Consider the following 18,275-nt stretch of genomic DNA (forward strand, 5'->3'; position numbering starts at 1 on the left):
AGCGAAAAGCGGGGCGGATGCATGCGCACTAACACAACAAAGAATTCCTTCGAGATTCTGCCTTTCCGTATTTCGTGCAGCTGAGGAAATAACCATTCCAGCAGCTATGAGTCATCGGGAAAATGCCGCAAGCCAGATCCCTGAGCGGTACACGAAGAAACTGCTGGAGGATCTTTCACACCATGGATCGCCTCCGGCTTCAAATGATCCCCTTGCTACACCAATAGGCTGCTGCCATGTTGTGACAAAGCAACCAATAGCGAGAAGTGAGGAGGGGCGAGAATCTGCTGTTTGTGCGGCGAGTTCTTAACGCTTCCTGCAACGCCTCCCGCCCCCGGGTTTGCAGCAGTACCCTCACCCACTTTCTCTATCCCGCCTCCCCGCCGCAGAGCCGTGCTCAGGCTGGCCTCCCACACACACACACCCTCTCACTTTCCGAAAGGATTCCGTGCAGAGCCGCAGCGCCACGCAGCTGCACTGCACACAGCCCCCTGCTGATGTCACATATTTGCACACTGGTTTCCTCCACCCTCCCGCCCGCCAACACGCCAAGAAACTGGATAAAGAAAGTAACCATGCTATAGCAGAGCGAGGGGGAAGGAACCCTGCTTAGGCAGATAAAGTTTCTGCTGAGAACGAAGGCGACGAGACGCTATCTAAAGAGATGCTACGTGTGTCGGGGGTGGGTGGGAGACAAGCAGATTCTGTAGTTTACAGTTGGAGGGTGTGAGCAGCAGTTTCCTGCGGCAGTCTGACTCCGAGTGCCTGCAACTTCAGATCCAGGGTGGTCAAAAAGGGAGAGCTCCGCCACCCGGTTACCGGCATCACTTCCCCACCATTTCCTTACCTCCCCCCCCACCTCGGATCAATGCAGCTTCAATTCTCACCAACCATTAACTTCCCGCAGATGACGACCTGTTTGAAGTTCTGGTGTGAGGATCTGCGCACAGAGTAAATACCGGACCTGGAACCAATTGCAAAAGCGCCGCTCAGTTGGTTTGTTTCTTCGAAGGTGAGCAGCATGAGTATTCGTTTTTGAAGCGAAGGTCTTTGCAATCGTTCGGTTTGTGTTGGAGGTTTTGAGTCGGATCTTCAGAAACAGCCGATCGACGGTAGCGTGACAGTGATGGTTGTGGTGGTGGTGGGGAAAGGGAATGTAGAGGAAGGGTTTTCCTCATGTTACTGATGCTGGTGCGGAAGCGGCGCCTGGCCGCTGGGTCATGGCATGCGGCTCCTCTGTTCTGGAACCCGGGATGATCTGGACAACATTCGGCCGCATTGTGACTCAACAAGGCACGTTCCAACCACTGGTTACTTGTTGCAATGTAACAATTGCTGCATTTTTAACATTCACCTCTTCCTAAACTCGCATGTACTGAACGACTGCTCTTTCTAGGAGTTTATGCCTTTTGATATTCATCGCCTTTTATTTCCGCGCTGCTTCTTCCAGGGTACTTGGCCGGGCTATCGCTAAGGATGGATTGGAACCGATGCGTGTTCCTCGCCCTGATGTGGATTCGTTTTTGCATTCCCACCGCCTGTCTCAGTCTGGTAGTCGGACCTCCAACCGACTCTAACGTCGAGGGTTACTCGGATCCAAAACCGGGAGATCCGGACAGCCTTGCAGGTAAACTCCAACCTATTGGACTTTTAGTATTCGGGTGCTGAACTTGATGAACATCAAATCTCCCCGACAATTGCTTGAAATAGTTTGTTTTAACCAATTCAATTGAGGATGGCGTAAAGCAATGATACAAGGCAAGCAGGCAGCACCCACCTCCCCCCCCCAAGATTTTGCTGACGATTATTGCCAGTGTAAAGCTGAACGCTTTTTATTCTAGATGTTTCTGGATTTTTGCGAATGTATGTGGGCGATGGAATTCTGTAATTTTGTTTATTTATTATCAATGTCACTTCTGTAGTAATTGAATAAAAACGATGTACCTCTGTAGGATTAAATGAGTGGGTACAAGTATGACTGACTTCAGTGTGGAGAAGAGTGAGCTCATTAACTTTGGATCTGAGAATGTTCAGAGCATTTCTTCAATGGTGCGGAGTGTAAAGCAATTTAGTGAAATGTATATCACAGTCACATAAAGTAATCTAGAAGTGGTGAATGAGATGGTATAATTAATCACAAGGAAGGTCACATTCACTGGTGGCAGGGGTACAATGGGCTGAATGACCTATTCTTGATCCTCAATATGTAATCTTACCAGAAATCAGCTCATTTTGGTGAGTTTCATGGAAGGTTTCTCTCAGCGAGCCCTAATGATTTTTCTCACTATCTTCTGAACTTGTTTCATGACCTATGCACCATGCCTCTATTTTACACCAATGCCCATTGTGTCATCCCATTGCCAGGACGTTCCCTGGCTTCTTGGCACCACCTTTCAAGGCCAGCTGTGCACCCTGTCAAGCACAAGTAGTCCATAGCTGCCCTGCATGGTTCCTGTCAGTTGCCGCAGACATTTTGGACAGAGGAAAATTGGCATCCTGCTGTTGTAGTCTTATGGAGAAGTGGCGTGTGTGGTTGCAGCCTTTGCAGTGTGTCCTGTGATAACGGTGGAGGATGGGGAGCTAGAGGGTCAAGCAGCGAGCTGGATTCACCAGTTGGCACTCTGACTATTATGTCGGGAATTGTCACCATCTAGTTTCTATCCTGCAGGTGGGAGAATGGGAAACTGCATGTTAATGAGGTGAGCTGACACAATAATTAGGGTGCTGCTGCATACTAATATGTGCAATTGGGTGTCTTGCTACTCACCAACAACAATCTGCTCATAGTTTTCATTATATTAAGAGTTCAAGATTTTAACTAATATCGTGGGTTTGCACCTTACCATGAAAACCACAAGTGGGTGCTGTCCCTGATAATTTGCAAAAGATGACTTATCACGGTCCTTATCATTGCCACTGCCCTTTTTTAGGGCAGTTAGGGATGGGTAATAAATGCTGGCCTAACCAATCCTGACCACATCATATACAAGAACAAATGTTTATCAGCCAAACCAATTTTTTTTTGTATTTATATCCTAATGGTGATTTTAAAAATGTGATAGCAAGGCAGCTCCAATATTTGCACAAGAGATCTCAATTCGATAGACTACCAAAGAAATGGTTCAAAGAAAGAAGGGCTCAGATTAAATAGGAGAAACATTGTGACCATAGTTTAGCAGTGATTTTCCTATTGTCAATAATGTAGAATATAGAATTAATATTGGCATAAAAATTAAGTTTTGCAGTAATAAATATCAGGTTTTTTTGACAGTATTGAAACAACAAACAACGTTTCATTTGCATGTATGAGGTACTATCCAACAGTTCATGTCATAGAAAGGTTGAAATACATTTTGAAAAATGAATAAGACTGAACATAATCTGTGGCCTGTGGTTCATTGAATACTTCTAAGTCTTAGAGAGGGCATTACATTTGGGGGAGACAACAGCCTAGAGGAATTATCACTGGCTATTAATCTCACACTCCAGCAAGATTCTGGGGACCTGGGTTCAAAACCCACCATAACACATGGTGAAATTTGAATTCAATAAAACTCTGGAATTAAGAATCTAATGATGATCACAAAACAGTTGTTGATTGTTTGCAGGGAAAAAAGATCCATCTATTTCACTAATGCCCTTTAGAGAATGAAACTGTCATCCTTGACTGGTCTGGCCTAAATGTGACTCCAGACCCACAGCAATGTATTTATGTGGGTCTTAAGTAGGACTTAATTGCTGTAAATGACTAGGACAGTGACTGGAAAAGGGAGTAGGTAAAATAGTGAAGGATCATTGAGCTTTACAACAAAAGGAAGAGGTTTGGCTGAAATAAATAATAAAAAAATTGGGGAAAAAATGTAAGGGGCTTTGAGATGCTGAGAGACAGAGGAGGGATTGGATTTATACTGTGTCTTCCAAGAGCATAAGATGTCCTAAAGTCATTTGATATTTAAAGTACTGGCAAAAATCTGTAGCTCGGGTTGTGGGTGAAGTTGTTGACTAGCTCATTGAGCTGGCTTGTTTATGTCAGAGGTTTTGTCACCGTTCTAGGTGACATCATCAGTGGAACCTTCGAAGTAGAATAACATCGCTACTCCACTTGGAATTTATACTGTCCGGTCCGTTATGGTGAGCAGTGTCATTTCTGGTTTTAGAACATAGAACATAGAACAGTACAGCACAGAACAGGCCCTTCAGCCCACAATGTTGTGCCGACCATTGATCCTCATGTATGCACCCTCAAATTTCTGTGACCAAATGCATGTCCAGCAGTCTCTTAAATGACCCCAATGACCTTGCTTCCACAACTGCTGCTGGCAACGCATTCCATGCTCTCACAACTCTCTGTGTAAAGAACCCGCCTCTGACATCCCCTCTATACTTCCCTCCAACCAGCTTAAAACTATGACCCCTCGTGCTAGCCATTTCTGCCCTGGGAAACAGTCTCTGGCTATCAAGTCTGTCTATGCCTCCATGATTTATAACATGACAGACAGTCAAAGCCTTTAGCCAGCAGATACCCCTAGACATCAGGCTTCTCGCCTCAGTGATAAGGTAGGTGAGAAGTAAACACCAGCTTGTCTCTCCCAAGCCAAGGCAAAAATAAATAAAGGTGTAATAATTCAGGAAACCTGACTGAAAAAGAACACCGTTTATTGTTGAACACTAAAATAGAGCCACTGCTCTGTTTAATTTCTCTTACATCTCCAGAAGTGCTATCACACACAACGGAACGATTCTTTTCCCAACACCAAATCACCATGACCTTTTTTCGATTTCAACAATTAACCACCACCACCAGTAAATCACCTGGGTAGCACATCTACACACAAAGCCCATTAAGGGCAATGCAAACTATCAGATGAGAGAGGGGTAGGGAGAGTTGGTCTGCTATTCTTTTTTCCTTCTTTTGTTTATATCCAGAAGTGCTCTTGCACACAACTGAACAACTTGTTTCCCCATCACCAAATCACTGATTTTTTTTAAAACTACAGTATTATGTACCATCGGTAAAACACCTGTGTAGTGTAGCCAATTTAATGTTTACAAGCAAAACTCTGTATAGGCAATGCAAGTGATCAAAAGTGATGGTGAGGTTGGGAGAGTTGTGCCTGGTATACTGTATTTTCTAATCAACTTGTTCAGAGATGTTATTACACACCTCTAGAGCAATTGAAACCAGACCTCATGGCTCAGAGATAGAGACATTTCCACTGTGCCACAAGACTGTGGGTCTGCTTTTCTTTTATGACAGAAATGCTATCACACACTACCAAATGACTTTCCCACCAAATTACTGTGGACCTTTTTATTGTCTTTCTTTATATGATACTAACCACAACCACTGGGTCTGCTTTGTTTTATAAACTATTAATTACCACCAATAATCAGTTGTGTAGCCAGTTAAATATATACAAGCAAAGCCCCTTAAGGGCAGTGCAAACCATCTGCGTGTGCTTTAAATTTTTCTGTAAGGTGGATCCTCTTCCTCTGTTTTGCTTTATGTTTTTGTACTCCAAGGTTCTCCAACTGAGCAGCTTTCCCGCCAAAAAAAATCACCATGACTTTTTGTTTTTCCCATTTTTACTAACACCAGTAATCAGCCATGTAGTCAACTCAATGGTTAACACTCAAAGCCCATTAAGGTCACTGGATTTGCTTTTTGATTGTTTTTTTTCAACCCAGAAGTATTATCGCACACAACTAAGTGGCTTTCCCATCACGAAAATCTCCCTCTTTTGTTAATCTACTAACCACCACTCATCTAGATCTGCTTTTTTTTTTAAAAGCCTATTTTCTAGAGTTGATAGAGATGATATTACACATCTCTGGAACAGTACAGCCTCCTGGCTGAAAGATAGGGATACTACCTGCCTCTCGATCCCCGTTTTGAATAGGGGTGTCACATTAGCTGTTTTCCATTCTTCTTGTACTTCTGCAGAATCCAACAATTTTTTTGAAAACTACAAATGCAACCGGTATCTCTGTAGCTACCTGGGAGGCTTACCATCAGGACTAGGGAAGGTATCTGCCTAAGCCCCATTTGTTTCTCTAATACTACTTTTTCGAGTTTTGGTGACGGTATTTAATTCCTCCCCAACATTCTTTAATATCAATGGAATGTCTGAAAACCTTCCACCTTAAAGACTAATGCTAAATATTGGATTCACTCCTCTGTCATTTCATTATCTCCCAAAACCAGTCTCCCCATATTCATTTTCTAAGAGGCCAATGTTTAATTTGACCTCTCTCTTCCTTTTTATACATTTAAAGAAACCCTTATTGTTAATTTTTATATCCCTTGTTAATTTGCCCTGGTCGTTCATTTTGTTTGTCTTTATTATCTTTTCAGACCTCCTTTGCTGGATTCAGAATTTATCTCAGTGTTCAGGGCTATCACTGACTTTGGCCTCCTTATACATGCATCTTTCAACTTAATATTCTCCTTAGCATCTTGGTTAGCCATGATTGGTTGATCGATTGATTCCTCTCAGAAACTTTCCTCTTTACTGGGATGTATTTTTGCTGAGAGTCATTAATTACCTAAGTGGTTGTCTGCCACTGCTTGCTTCCTGTCATTCCTGTTAATCTTTCTGCCCGAATCACTTCAGCTAACTCTATCCTCATTTCATTGTAATTCCCTTCCTTTAAGTTACACACAGTGGTTTCCAATCCAAGTATCTCAAACTCAAACTGAATATTAAATTCTAACATATTATGATCACTACTTCCTAGGGGATCTTTTACTCGGGAGGTCATTTACTAAAGCTGCCTCATTACCAGATCCAAGATAACCTGTTCCCTGGTTGGTTTTGATCTGTAAGGGTTTGTGTATGGGGTCCAATTCAGTATGTTTGTTGATTTGAAGTAAGGGTGGAGAACCATGCCTCTAGGAATTCCCGTATGTGTCTATGTTTGGCTTGGGCTACTATGGTTACTTTGTCCCAGTTAAACTGATGGCCTTCATTGTCTATTACGAATAGATAACCAAACATAGACATGCACAGGAATTCCTAGAGGCATATTTCTTGCCCTGTACTTCAGTCAACAAGCATATAAAATTGGACCCCATACGCAAACCCAAACAGATCAAAACCGGAAATGACAGTACTCACCATAACAGAACAGATAGTATAAATTCCAAGCGGAGTGGAATAACATCCCTCTATTGGAGGCTCCACTGATGCTGTCACCCAGCATGGTGACAAAACGTCTGAACAAAACAAGCCAGCTTGATGAACAAGTCAACAACCTCAGTCCTTTGATATTCCTGAAATATCTTTGAAATAGAATTGTAATCGCTATTAAAATGTGGGGAAACAGTTAAGCATACCATAGACAGAAAGGACCCATTAATTTAGATAATGAGGCCTGAATTAGTTAATGTAGTATACGCACCATATACAAAACTCGCTGCATCAACTTGTAAACCTGCGATGTCTATCAGATCGAGGATGGAAAACACATGGGAACGCCGCTGCTTGCAAGCCCATGTCACATCATCTTGACTTAGAGTAATGTATCACTGTTCCTTTACCTCCTTAACTGAACCAAAAATTTTTTACTGCCTCCCCATTGCATTGTAGGTGGATTTTGAAGGAAGGACATTACCATCTGCTCACAGGTAGTTGGGTATGAGCAGTAAAAGCTCTATGTGCTGACAACACTTCAATCCCAAGAGCAGATTCAAGAAAAAGGCCTGTTTTGTGATATTGATTGACAGATGCATATTGGACAGGATACATGCCAAAGCACCTCCTCTCTTCTTCAGCTAGTGTCAAGTGATCTTTTCCAAAAAAGTACTGACTGAGCAGCACTCTTTCAGCTCTGCACTAATAGGCCAGCCTGGACTGTGCTCAAAAGAATCAGAGTTGGACTTTGAACTTGAACTTAAAATCTGCTGACTCTGAAGTGAGAGTGCACCCTGAGAGGCAATTTTGTAGAAAGGCCAAGGGATGCCAAAAAAGAGGTGAGAAAACCAGGGAAGAGAAAAGAGCAATATTTCAGTAAACTGGAAGCAGGATAGAGTATTATGGATTGGACAATTAGAAGCATTACTCATACCTAGAGAGAGATGTGATATAGCTGCTACACCAGGAATATGGCTTAGACTTGGACATAACTGAAAACTTTAATTCCTAGTTTTAACATTTTCAAGTTACGCAGCATAAAATGTGTTGGTGATGCTGTTAGTAAAATTTTCTTACAGTAGAGGTAAGGATATCGGAGGCAGTTAGTATGGCTGGATTTACAAAATGGAATTGGCAATTGTTTTGTATTAGGAAAAACTTCATGCTGGTAAAATAATATTTAAAAAGATCACAGATCGCTTAGTAATGATAGGGAAGTGTACTAATTGTGAAGGTTGAAATTATGGTGGTGATGTTTTATAGTGGCTGGTGGAAACAAGAAGCTGGATCTGAACAGTTGGTAGTGCTATAGTTTTTTAATAAAAGGTTTTTGAAAATGCAGTATACCTCAAATTATTAAGCAGTTTGTGCCGCTGAAAGAAATGAGGAAGCAAATTTCACAGCCCTGGCCACAGTGTTTCAAACTGAATTAATTGAGAAGCATGTCACATTAGCTTTTCTCCAGTCCTCTCGACCCGCTGTTGCTCCTTTGGCCACTTTGATCACTCCAATGTGAGTGTTGATAAATTTATCCAGAGGACTTCCCTCTATCCAGTAGCCTAGCTGCTGGTTCACTCCAGTATCTGCATCAGTTGCTGTCACCCGGCTAACATTGAAGCCTACAACACAAAGGAGCACAGCAATGTATTGGGAGTCTTCTTCGCGCTAAGGAAAATACCAAGACTTTCTCACAGTGAGAAGATTGCTCATGTTTGGATTTTCACTAGAAATAATACAGAATTGGGATAAGTGGGTGCTGTGTTCATTGAAGAGTGCTGCAAATGGCATGCCCTTGGAATCAGGACTAGGTCCAGTTTATTTTCTTTATTCGTTCGTGGGATGAGGGCGTTGCTGGCTGGGCAGCATTTATTGCCCACTCCTAATTGCCCAGAGGGCAGTTGAGAATCCACCACACAGGCCAGACCAAGTAAGGATGGCAGTTTCCTTCCCTAAAGAACATTAGTGAACCAGATGGATTTTTACAACAATCGACAATGGACTCATAATCATTAGATTCTTAATTCCAGATATTTATTGAATTCAAATTCCACCATCTGTTGTGGCCAGATTCGAACCCATGTCCCCAGAATGTTATCTGGGTCTCTGGATTAACAGCCAACGATAATACCACTAGGCCAATTCCTCTCCCTGTAGTTTGTTCATACTATATGTATAATTTGGAATCTTCGTTAGGCAGCTCAGTGCTGGCCAAGCTGCTGCCGTGATGGGTTCGACGAAGGCCTGCCTGGCCCTGACCCAACTTTAACCGATTCATTTATTAAACTCTCTGCATTTGGCACAAATCTGATCCTCAGCACCTGTACATGTTGTAACCTGGAGGTATGAGTGGCAATGGTGGAGGCTGCAACTTTGCTTCAATTATGTGACTGGCCAGGATTTTCTCCCACTCTTAATACCTACCATTGGGATTGAAAGGATTTGCAGGTTGATCATTTGTCTGTTTGGTCATGTTACAAATGCACCTTCCTTAGCCATGAAGTTCTGGAGTGGAACCTGATGCTAGAGCTCGGAAAGGAGACATTCTCCATTGAGGTACAGGACCCCTCTGCCATGATCTAGATCAGAAACAATGAATGCAGTCTTGAAATAGTAAAACGTGAAAGTGGTGAGCTAGGCAAATAATGAACAAGCAAAGGTCTAAACTGTCTTGAGATATAGATAACAATTCACTCTTTAAAATGTCGAGTGCGCCAAGAGGTGAAACAGTCATTAAGAGTAACTGTCATGATACTGAAACTTCTTTGAAATGTTTCGACTTTTGTAAGTCTTAAAAAGTCTTCTTCCTGTAAAGACTGTTTAAGATGTGTGTTCTGCTGCCATGAGAACATAGAACAGTACAGCACAGTACAGGCCCTTGGGCCCACGAGGTTGTGCCAAATTTTTACCTGAAACCTAAGGTCTGTCTAGCCTCTACCGCTACCTTATACTATCATCCATATGCCTATCTAATAGCCGCTTAAATGCCCTGAATGAAGCTGACTCCAGTACCCTCTCTGGCAATGCATTCCACGTCCCTACCACTCTGAGTAAAGAACCTACCTCTGACGTCTCCCCGATATCTACCTCCTTTCACTTTAAAACTATGTCTCCTCGTAAAAGCTACCTCCGCCCTAGGAAAAGGTGTCTGGCTGTCTACTCTCTATATATACCTGTAATCATTTTGTACACCTCTATCAAGTCACCTCTCCTCTTTCACCGTTCTAAAGAGAAAAGCCCTAGTTCTTTCAACCTTTCCTCGTAAGACCTTCCCTCCATTCCAGGCAGCATCCTGGTAAATCTCCTCTGCACCTTTTCCAATGCTTCCACATTTTTCCTGTAATGTGGCGACCAGAACTGGACACAATACTCCAGATGTGGCTGAACCAAGCTTTTGTGTAGCTCGTGGTTCATTCTGATTCATTTGTGTTATTTATAAATATCTCTCTGCAAAGGCAGAATTTCATAGTGAGAATATTCTGTTTAATTTTAAACGAGCTTTGCCATCAGCATAAAGTGTTTTGCACATCAAAATTTGTGACCTCAAACAGTGTGCTGTTTCCAGGATGCTTCAGGTTGTCACTGTTGATGGTGGCTCATCCCGGATTCACAAATGGCATTAATCTGGGTTTGAGAGTTTCTGCCTTGAATCTTCATGTGACTAAACAGGTTGATTCTCAACCCACAGATCCTTTGGGCTCATGGGACAGCATATCCCACAAGGAATGGAGTTTGAAGTGTATGATCTACTCGGTTTTGTTTCCTCCTGTACCACTGCTACGCCTCATCTATAGACTGTTGTAGCCTAAAGCTAATGCAAGCTCTTGCCATTTTGAATGATTAGTAGGAAGCTCGTCTCGATCATTAATGTCAGTGCCACTGCATTTAAAACACAATATCCGAATGTCTTTGTATAACATTCCCTTTGTCCTCCCTGTAGTGTTGGCCATTTGAAAATTGAATGAACAGGATATTAATGGGGGCAATGATGTTGAGATGGTTGAAAAGCAATTTTGATTTTGCAGAACGTTTGCTTGAATACCTCATTTTGCTGGCCTCAAGAAGGATTTCTGTGTTTGTGGGTCATCTGTTGAATTCGGAGGATAAGATGCAAACATTGCTGATGGAAGATTTTGTGTTCTCTTTTATGTGTCATGAATGCGCAGTGTATCCATGACCTCACTTCCATATAGAATTGTAGTAATGACGTGTTCTGTACACTAGGCCTTTTAAGTCTTTGTCGTCAAACACTTACTGTCAAGGTTTATAGAGGCTAATTTGGTCTGACTGATTTGTTATTTAATCATCTTGTCACCAGTGTTTCTTTTTGAATGGGAGAGTTGCCGAGTTACAATAAGCGCTTAGCATATTTCAAAGTCTTTTCTTCTTAAATGGGAGTTTATGTCTGACTAGCCTTGAGTTGATACGTGTTTTGTTTTGGCAACGTTCAAGGACTAGCCAGGTTTCTTGTATAAAGAATTGAAGAAATTGGAGGTAGATTCCAAATCTGGTGCAGAGTAGGCCGTGATGCTGCAGCCATTTGTAAATTGCATTTCATGTATGTCTGTATTGGGCACATTAGTTTTGACAATGAGGTGTCAGAGGTTTTCTTCAAAACAGTATTTAGTATGATTGCTAACTGTTAATCCTTTGATGTGACAAAGTTGATTGAGGGAAAGGCTGTAAATGTCATATACATGGACTTCAGTAAGGCGTTTGATAAGGTTCTCCATGGTAGGCTTTTGGAGAAAATGAAGTCACATGGGGCCCAGGGTGTGCTAGCTAGATGGATTAAAAAAACTGGCCAGGCAACAGGAGACAGGGAGTAGTAGTGGAAGGGGGTTTCGCAAATTGGAGATCTGTGACCAGTGGTGTTCCACAGGGATCTGTGCTGGGACCACTGTTGTTTGTGATATACGTAAATGATTTGGAGGAAGGTGTAGGTGATCTGATCAGCAAGTTTGCAGATGACACAAAGCTTGGTGGAGTAGCAGATAGTGAAGGGGACTGTCAGAGATTACAGCAGATATAGATAGATTGGAGAGTTGGGCAAATAAATAGCAGGTGGAGTTCAATCCGGGCAAATGCGAGGTGATGCATTTTGGAAGATCCAATTCAAAAGCAAACTATACAGTAAATGGAAAAGTCCTGGGGAAAATTGATGTACAGAGAGATCTGGGTGTTCAGGTCCATTGTTCCCTGAAGGTGGCTTTGCAGGTCAAAGGGGTGGTCAAGAAGGTATACGGCATGCTTTCCTTCATCGGACGGGGTATTGAGTAAAAGAGTTGGCAGGTCATGTTGCAATTGTATAAGACGTTGGTTCGGCCACATTTAGAGTACTGTGTACAGTTGTGGTCGCCGCATTACCAAAAGGATGTGGATGCTTTGGAAAGGGTGCAGAGGAGGTTCACCAAAATGTTGCCTGGTATGGAGGGCGCTAGCTATGAAGCGAGGTTGAGTAGTTTAGGATTATTTACGTTAGAAAGACGGAGGTTGAGGGGGGGACCTGATTGAGGTCTACAAAATCATGAGGGGTATAGACAAGGTGGATAGCAAGAAGCTTTTTCCCAGAGTGGGAGACTAAATTACTAGGGGTCATGAGTTCAAAGTGAGAGGAGGAAAGTTTAGGGGAGACATGCGTGGAAAGTTCTTTACGCAGAGGGTGGTGGGTGCCTGGAACACGTTGCCAGTGGAGGTGATAGACGCAGACACGTTAGTGTCTTTTAAGATGTATCTGGACAGGTACATGGATGGGCAGGGAGCAAAGGGATAGAGACCCTTAGAAAATAGATGATAGGCTTAGACAGAGGATCTCGATCGGCTCAGGCTTGGAGGGCCGAAGGGTCTGTTCCTGAGCTGTAATTTTCTTTGTTCTTTGCCTGGAGGGCATTTGATATTTCTGGTGAATGCTGAGTTTGTAAATAGGTTGGGGGCTATCACAGATTCTTGCTTGACTCGTGTCTCGATTTTGAAGGAGTTTATTTCAGATTTCCCACCTTGAGACAGTTGCAGGATGATGATGATGAAGCTTCTTTGATATCCAAATCTCTGGAGAGCTGTCCGCAGAGCCTCCGGTCAGGTCACTGAATGGAATGAAGGGTTCCTTGTTGTCATGTTAATTTTGCACTTTGATTAGTCTCTCTTGTCAGACAATGTCAAAGTTTCCTCTAGAAGTTGTAAAGCAAATAGCTTTTGTGCTCGGAGATAATGGGAACTGCAGATGCTGGAGAGTCCGAGATAACGAAGTGTGAAGCTGAATGAACACAGCAAGCCAAGCAGCATCAGAGGAGCAGGAAAGCTGATGTTTCGGGTCTAGACCCTTCTTCAGAAATGGGGGAGGGGAAGGGGATTCTGAAATAAATAGGGAGAAAGGGAGAAGCAGTCAGATGATGGATAAGGGAGAAGATAGGTGGAGAGGAGACAGACAGGTCAAGGAGGCAGGGTTGGTGCCAATAAAAGTGAGTGTAGGCGGGGAGTTAGGGAGGGGACAGGTTGGTCCAGGGAGGATGGACAGGTCAAGGAGGTGGGATGAGGCTAGTAGGGAGGAGATGGGGGTGGGCTTGAGGTGGGAGGAGGGGATAGCTGGGAGGACAGGTTAGGGAGGCCCATAAGACAATAAGGTCGGTACAAGCTGGGCTGGTTTTGGGAAGCGGTTGGGAGAGGGGAGATTGTGAAGCGTGTGCGGTGCACATTGATACCATTGAGCTGCAGGGTTCCCAAGCGACACATGAGGTGCTGTTCCTGCACCCTTTGGGAGGCATCATTGTGGCACTGCTGACCCGAAACATCAAGTTTTCCTGCAACTCTGAGGCTGCTTGGACTGCTGTGTTCATCCAGCTTCACACTGTGTTATCTCAGATTCTTTAGCCTCGGCAGTTCCTACTATCTGTCCATCTAAAGGTAGTTTGTCTGTTTGACCTTGGTCTGTAGATCATACAGGTGGCTTCATAAAAGCTTCACCTTCATGATGGTCTCCACGTTGCCAGATCTCTCGGGCTTGCTTTTGCCATAGCTTGTCCTTTTTCTCCCGAGGTGAACTGTCAATCTCGAGCTGTTGGAATGTTGCCTCCTTGACATGCAGTTTTGAGTTATTGGTATGGGCAATGAGGCTGTGCCCTTGGGTTTTTGTCCTAGGATCTCATGTATTTCGGAATCGGTTTCATTTAACCAGTCTTTATGATGTTCCTAAACCTAATTGTCTAGGCACAAGTGTCTGTTTTGCTGGCTTTAGTTGATCCCACTGTTCTGGTGATGAACAGTTTACCATGTACTGTACACTGGTATATGGAAGTATGAAGATTTCCCAGATTAGTTCTGAGTTGCATTTGGAATTCTTCTTTTTCAGTCTAACTGAACTGTTGGTTTTCTTCCTGTTGGATCTTTGGGTCTTGCAATATCTTGGTGCGACTTGGATGTTCGTTACCAAGTGAGCAATTCAATGAACTGTCTGCCCAGCAGATATCAAGTGATAGAGACATCATTTCACTCTCTGATCTGAATAATGCCATTTCTCAGCAAGTAGCTGTGCTTTGGTTTGGGATGTCTCTGTGGTTTTCAGTTCATGTCCTTCTGGTGGAAGAGACCATAAGACCAGAGGAATTAGGAGCAGAATTAAGACATTTGACCCATAGTGTTGGCTCTGCCATTCAGCCATGACTGATCTGTTTCTCCACTCAATTCTCCCCATAACCTTGATCACCTTTCTAACCAAGAATCTATCTATCTCTGTCTTATATACAATCAATGGCTTGGCCGCCTTCACCTTCTGTGGTGATGAATTCTACAGATTCACCATGCTCGAGTTGAAGAAATTCCTCATCTCAGTTATAAACGGGCATCCTTTTGCTCTGAGGTTGTGCCCTCGGGTCTTAATCTCTTCTACTCGTGGAAACCACTTTTCCACGTCCACTCTATCAAGGCGCCTCCACGTTCTGTAAGTTTCAGTGAAAACTTCCCATTCCTTCTAAACTCCGTTGAATACTGGCCCAGAATCCTTAATCACTCCTCATATGACAAGCCCTTCATCTCTAGTATCATTGTCATAAAAGTTTCTGGCTTCCTCCCCCCCCCTCCCAGGCCAGCACATCCATCCTTTGATGCATGGCCCAAAACTGCTCACAATATTCCAAAAGTGATCTGACAAGAGCCGTATATAGCTTCAGCAGTACATCTCTGTTCTAGTATTCTCACCCTTAACACTACATTTTCCTTCTGAACTGTCAGTTGAGTCTCCATGTTAACCTTAAGCAAATCCTGAACCAGGACTTCCAAATCTCTCTGTGATTCCAATTTCCAGAGCCTTTTCCCATTTAGAAAATAGTCTGCCTGTTTCCTATGCCTATGGGGCTAGTGGCGTAACCTTGGTTGATAGCATTTTCATTCTGGAGTCCTTTAAGGGATCCAGTTGATACTAACAAGAAGAATGGTACTGAATGTAAGAATGAAGAATCAGTTTAGGTCACCATTATGGTGTGTACTGAATTAACAAAGGGAGAGTACTTAAAAAAAATCACTAAGATTGACAATAACTTGACATTATAGATGAAGCAATTTTATGATGTTATCCTTTACCTATTAGTGCGACACCTAGCTTTTTTTGCAGAAAGAGCAACAGTGAAGTCGCAGCTACATTTCATGCTGGTAAAATTGTGGATCTCTGCACATCTTGACACATTCTTGGAGTTATACTTGTTTACAATTTTACTTACCTTTGAAGGAGAGATTTTAAATTAAACTTAAACTGAAGAAGCTGGGTTAATTTCATTGTTTCTCCTCAAGTTACAGATTTCCTTTATGTATTGGCAGCATTTTTATATTTGGATTTACTTCAATATGTTTTTAGCTTAAAATACAAATGACCTAAAGCACAAGATCTGTTCTTTTTAGCTCATATTGACAACAGAAATGTACATCTTTGAAATTGCTGCTCCTGGTATCATGGTACAACAAAAGCTCCAAGGTTGCAGTTTAAAGAAACTACAAGTAAACACTCTATGTGACAGTGCATTTTATGTGTGTTAGTTTCATGTCTTATTCCCTCTGTTAGAAACACGAAGACTTGTATATGCAGCCACCTTGCAAATTGAGATAAACTGAACTAATTTTTCTTCTGATCTTTCCATATTTGATAGAACTAGCTAACAAGACAGCTAGCAGAACAATGATGTGTATAATTCAGCAACGCTATTTTTTTGAGCCCTGCATTCCTGGGCAACATGGTATTTGACAGCCATTCAAGGAAATGACAGATTTCTGAATGAAACGGGTGGATAGAATATAAATGTACTTTCTCAAATGTTGGCTTTCAGGTTGCAAATGGATCTCCTGGGTCGTTTCCAAGAGGATGCAATGAGAAATTCGCTCGTTCTTTTTCCATTTGTGCCTTCTTTGTTTCTGAACGCCTCACACAAATGAATCTATTCTGTTGAGAATTTTAAGGCACTTCTTATTGGTTTGGCTGTATTGGTAACTCTTTCTTTTGTGTTTTCAGATAACAAGCTGTGATACTTCTAAAGTAACACTTTATTTTTGGAACACTTTTTGTGTATCCTTGAGGAAGCAGTCAATGCAATAAAAAAATCTGTTCTGTTGCTTGCTCTGCTTCCATTTTGCACAACAACATCCACCTCCATAGTCTTTAATGTAAGATTGTAAGACATAGGAGCAGAAGTAGGCCATTCAGCCTTCAAATCTGCTGTGCCATTCAATGAGATCATTGCAGATCTGATAACCCTCAACTCCGCCTGCTTAACAGGAACTGTTTCCGAGCCACACAATTTTTTCTTACTTTCCCCACATTACAAGGAAGCATGTTTTAGATGTGCTGAGTCACGTTGCATGTATCTCATGACTCCAACATTGCATATCTGTGAACAGCTTCATTGTTAGCACAGTGAATTGTGTGAAGTGGTTTCAGAAAATACTTTTTCAAGATTCTCCTTTACTGCTTATGAACTTATTTCAAAGTGTTCATAATTTGCATCTTTGTTCTGGCATTTAGTAAAATTTTATTATTTGGATTCTTGCAGAATTATAGACTACAGTGCTTAAAAAGTGGATATCCTGCGGATATCTGGTGTTCGGGAATGAATTAGCGGTCTGTTTTCTTCATAATTTAAGCATAACGCACTGGAACGCGTGATGCACCTGAATTGTTCAGCATGCCTGTAGTTTTCTGAGTGGGGGACAGAGCTTTTACTGTTTCTATGTAGTTATTTAGTAATTATAGTCATTACTTCCCATATAGACATTTCCAGTGCAGTTAATGTGTGAGATGTTAAATTTTCAAATATCAAGCAAGAAACTGGTTTAAATTAATTTAATATTCTCAGCTTTCTCTCTGTCCCTTCCCTTGCACCTACTTGCTATGGGGGGGATTTTTTCAGTTGGTGGAGGATTCATGATCTGAAACCAGTCACATTCGACTGTTTGCACCTGCTCATGCGTTCCATTTTGATTGCCAAGTCAGAACCAAGGATTCAGTTTATAGGGAAGATGTAGTGACAGTGTGATTCTGTACGATTTACATGTTAGAATAGTGGGTGAAACGTGCACTACAAATCACTATCTGAATGTAAATTCAGATAATTGGAATCATATTTTGCATTTTAGCAAGCCGTTCATGCTGGAGAAAAGAGCACAGTTTCTACTGTGAAGTAAATTCAACTTCGGCTTTACTGGACCATTTGTGTATCATCTTTGCAAAGAAGAATGAAAATATGTCTTAATGACTGCTAGCGCTCATGTCTGTCCTCCTCAAAGTTAAACTGTATTGTATTGTGTTGGCAGCAGTTACTGTTTTGGCGCTCTGAATAGTAGAATTTTCTTGTATTTACCGCATTTGTGCTTATTCTCAAAATAACATCCAAAACCTAGTGTCCCGTTTTGAAGTTGCACATTTCTGTACCCTGGTACTCCTTGTTGACTTTGCTGTTTTGTACCAGGAGTAGTGCCTATTATGAATTGGCTTGTGATACCTGAAATAATTTCTTATAGGAGACTTGTAGCTGGTGAACAAAGGAGACTTGGTCCATCTACTATTACTAAGAAAAAATGGGCGCTGGTAGCTCTTGATACTACTTTGTCCCAGTTAATTGATTAGCTGTAGTTATAAATTACATTTACTGAATAATGATTTGCTAATTA

The 18,275-nt window shown here is 42.2% G+C and overlaps 1 protein-coding gene across 2 annotated transcripts in view; it reads left to right on the forward strand.

Annotated features, from left to right (window-relative positions):
• The first annotated feature begins 398 nt into the window (after positions 1-398).
• The window catches only part of stim2b (stromal interaction molecule 2b), a 163,535-nt gene continuing 145,658 nt past the window's right edge, over positions 399-18,275 (forward strand). The window contains exons 1-2 of one of the 2 annotated variants that reach the window (XM_048532391.2): positions 399-1,012; positions 1,451-1,627. In XM_048532391.2, the coding sequence (XP_048388348.1) occupies positions 1,477-1,627 (151 nt within the window). In that variant the 5' untranslated portion in view covers positions 399-1,012; positions 1,451-1,476. Of the gene's footprint in view, positions 1,013-1,450; positions 1,628-18,275 lie in introns of those variants that run through there. The other variant, XM_048532408.2, reaches the window with a different exon arrangement.

This window comes from Stegostoma tigrinum, chromosome 1 (genome assembly GCF_030684315.1).
Source record: "Stegostoma tigrinum isolate sSteTig4 chromosome 1, sSteTig4.hap1, whole genome shotgun sequence".
NCBI classification, from domain to species: domain Eukaryota; kingdom Metazoa; phylum Chordata; class Chondrichthyes; order Orectolobiformes; family Stegostomatidae; genus Stegostoma; species Stegostoma tigrinum.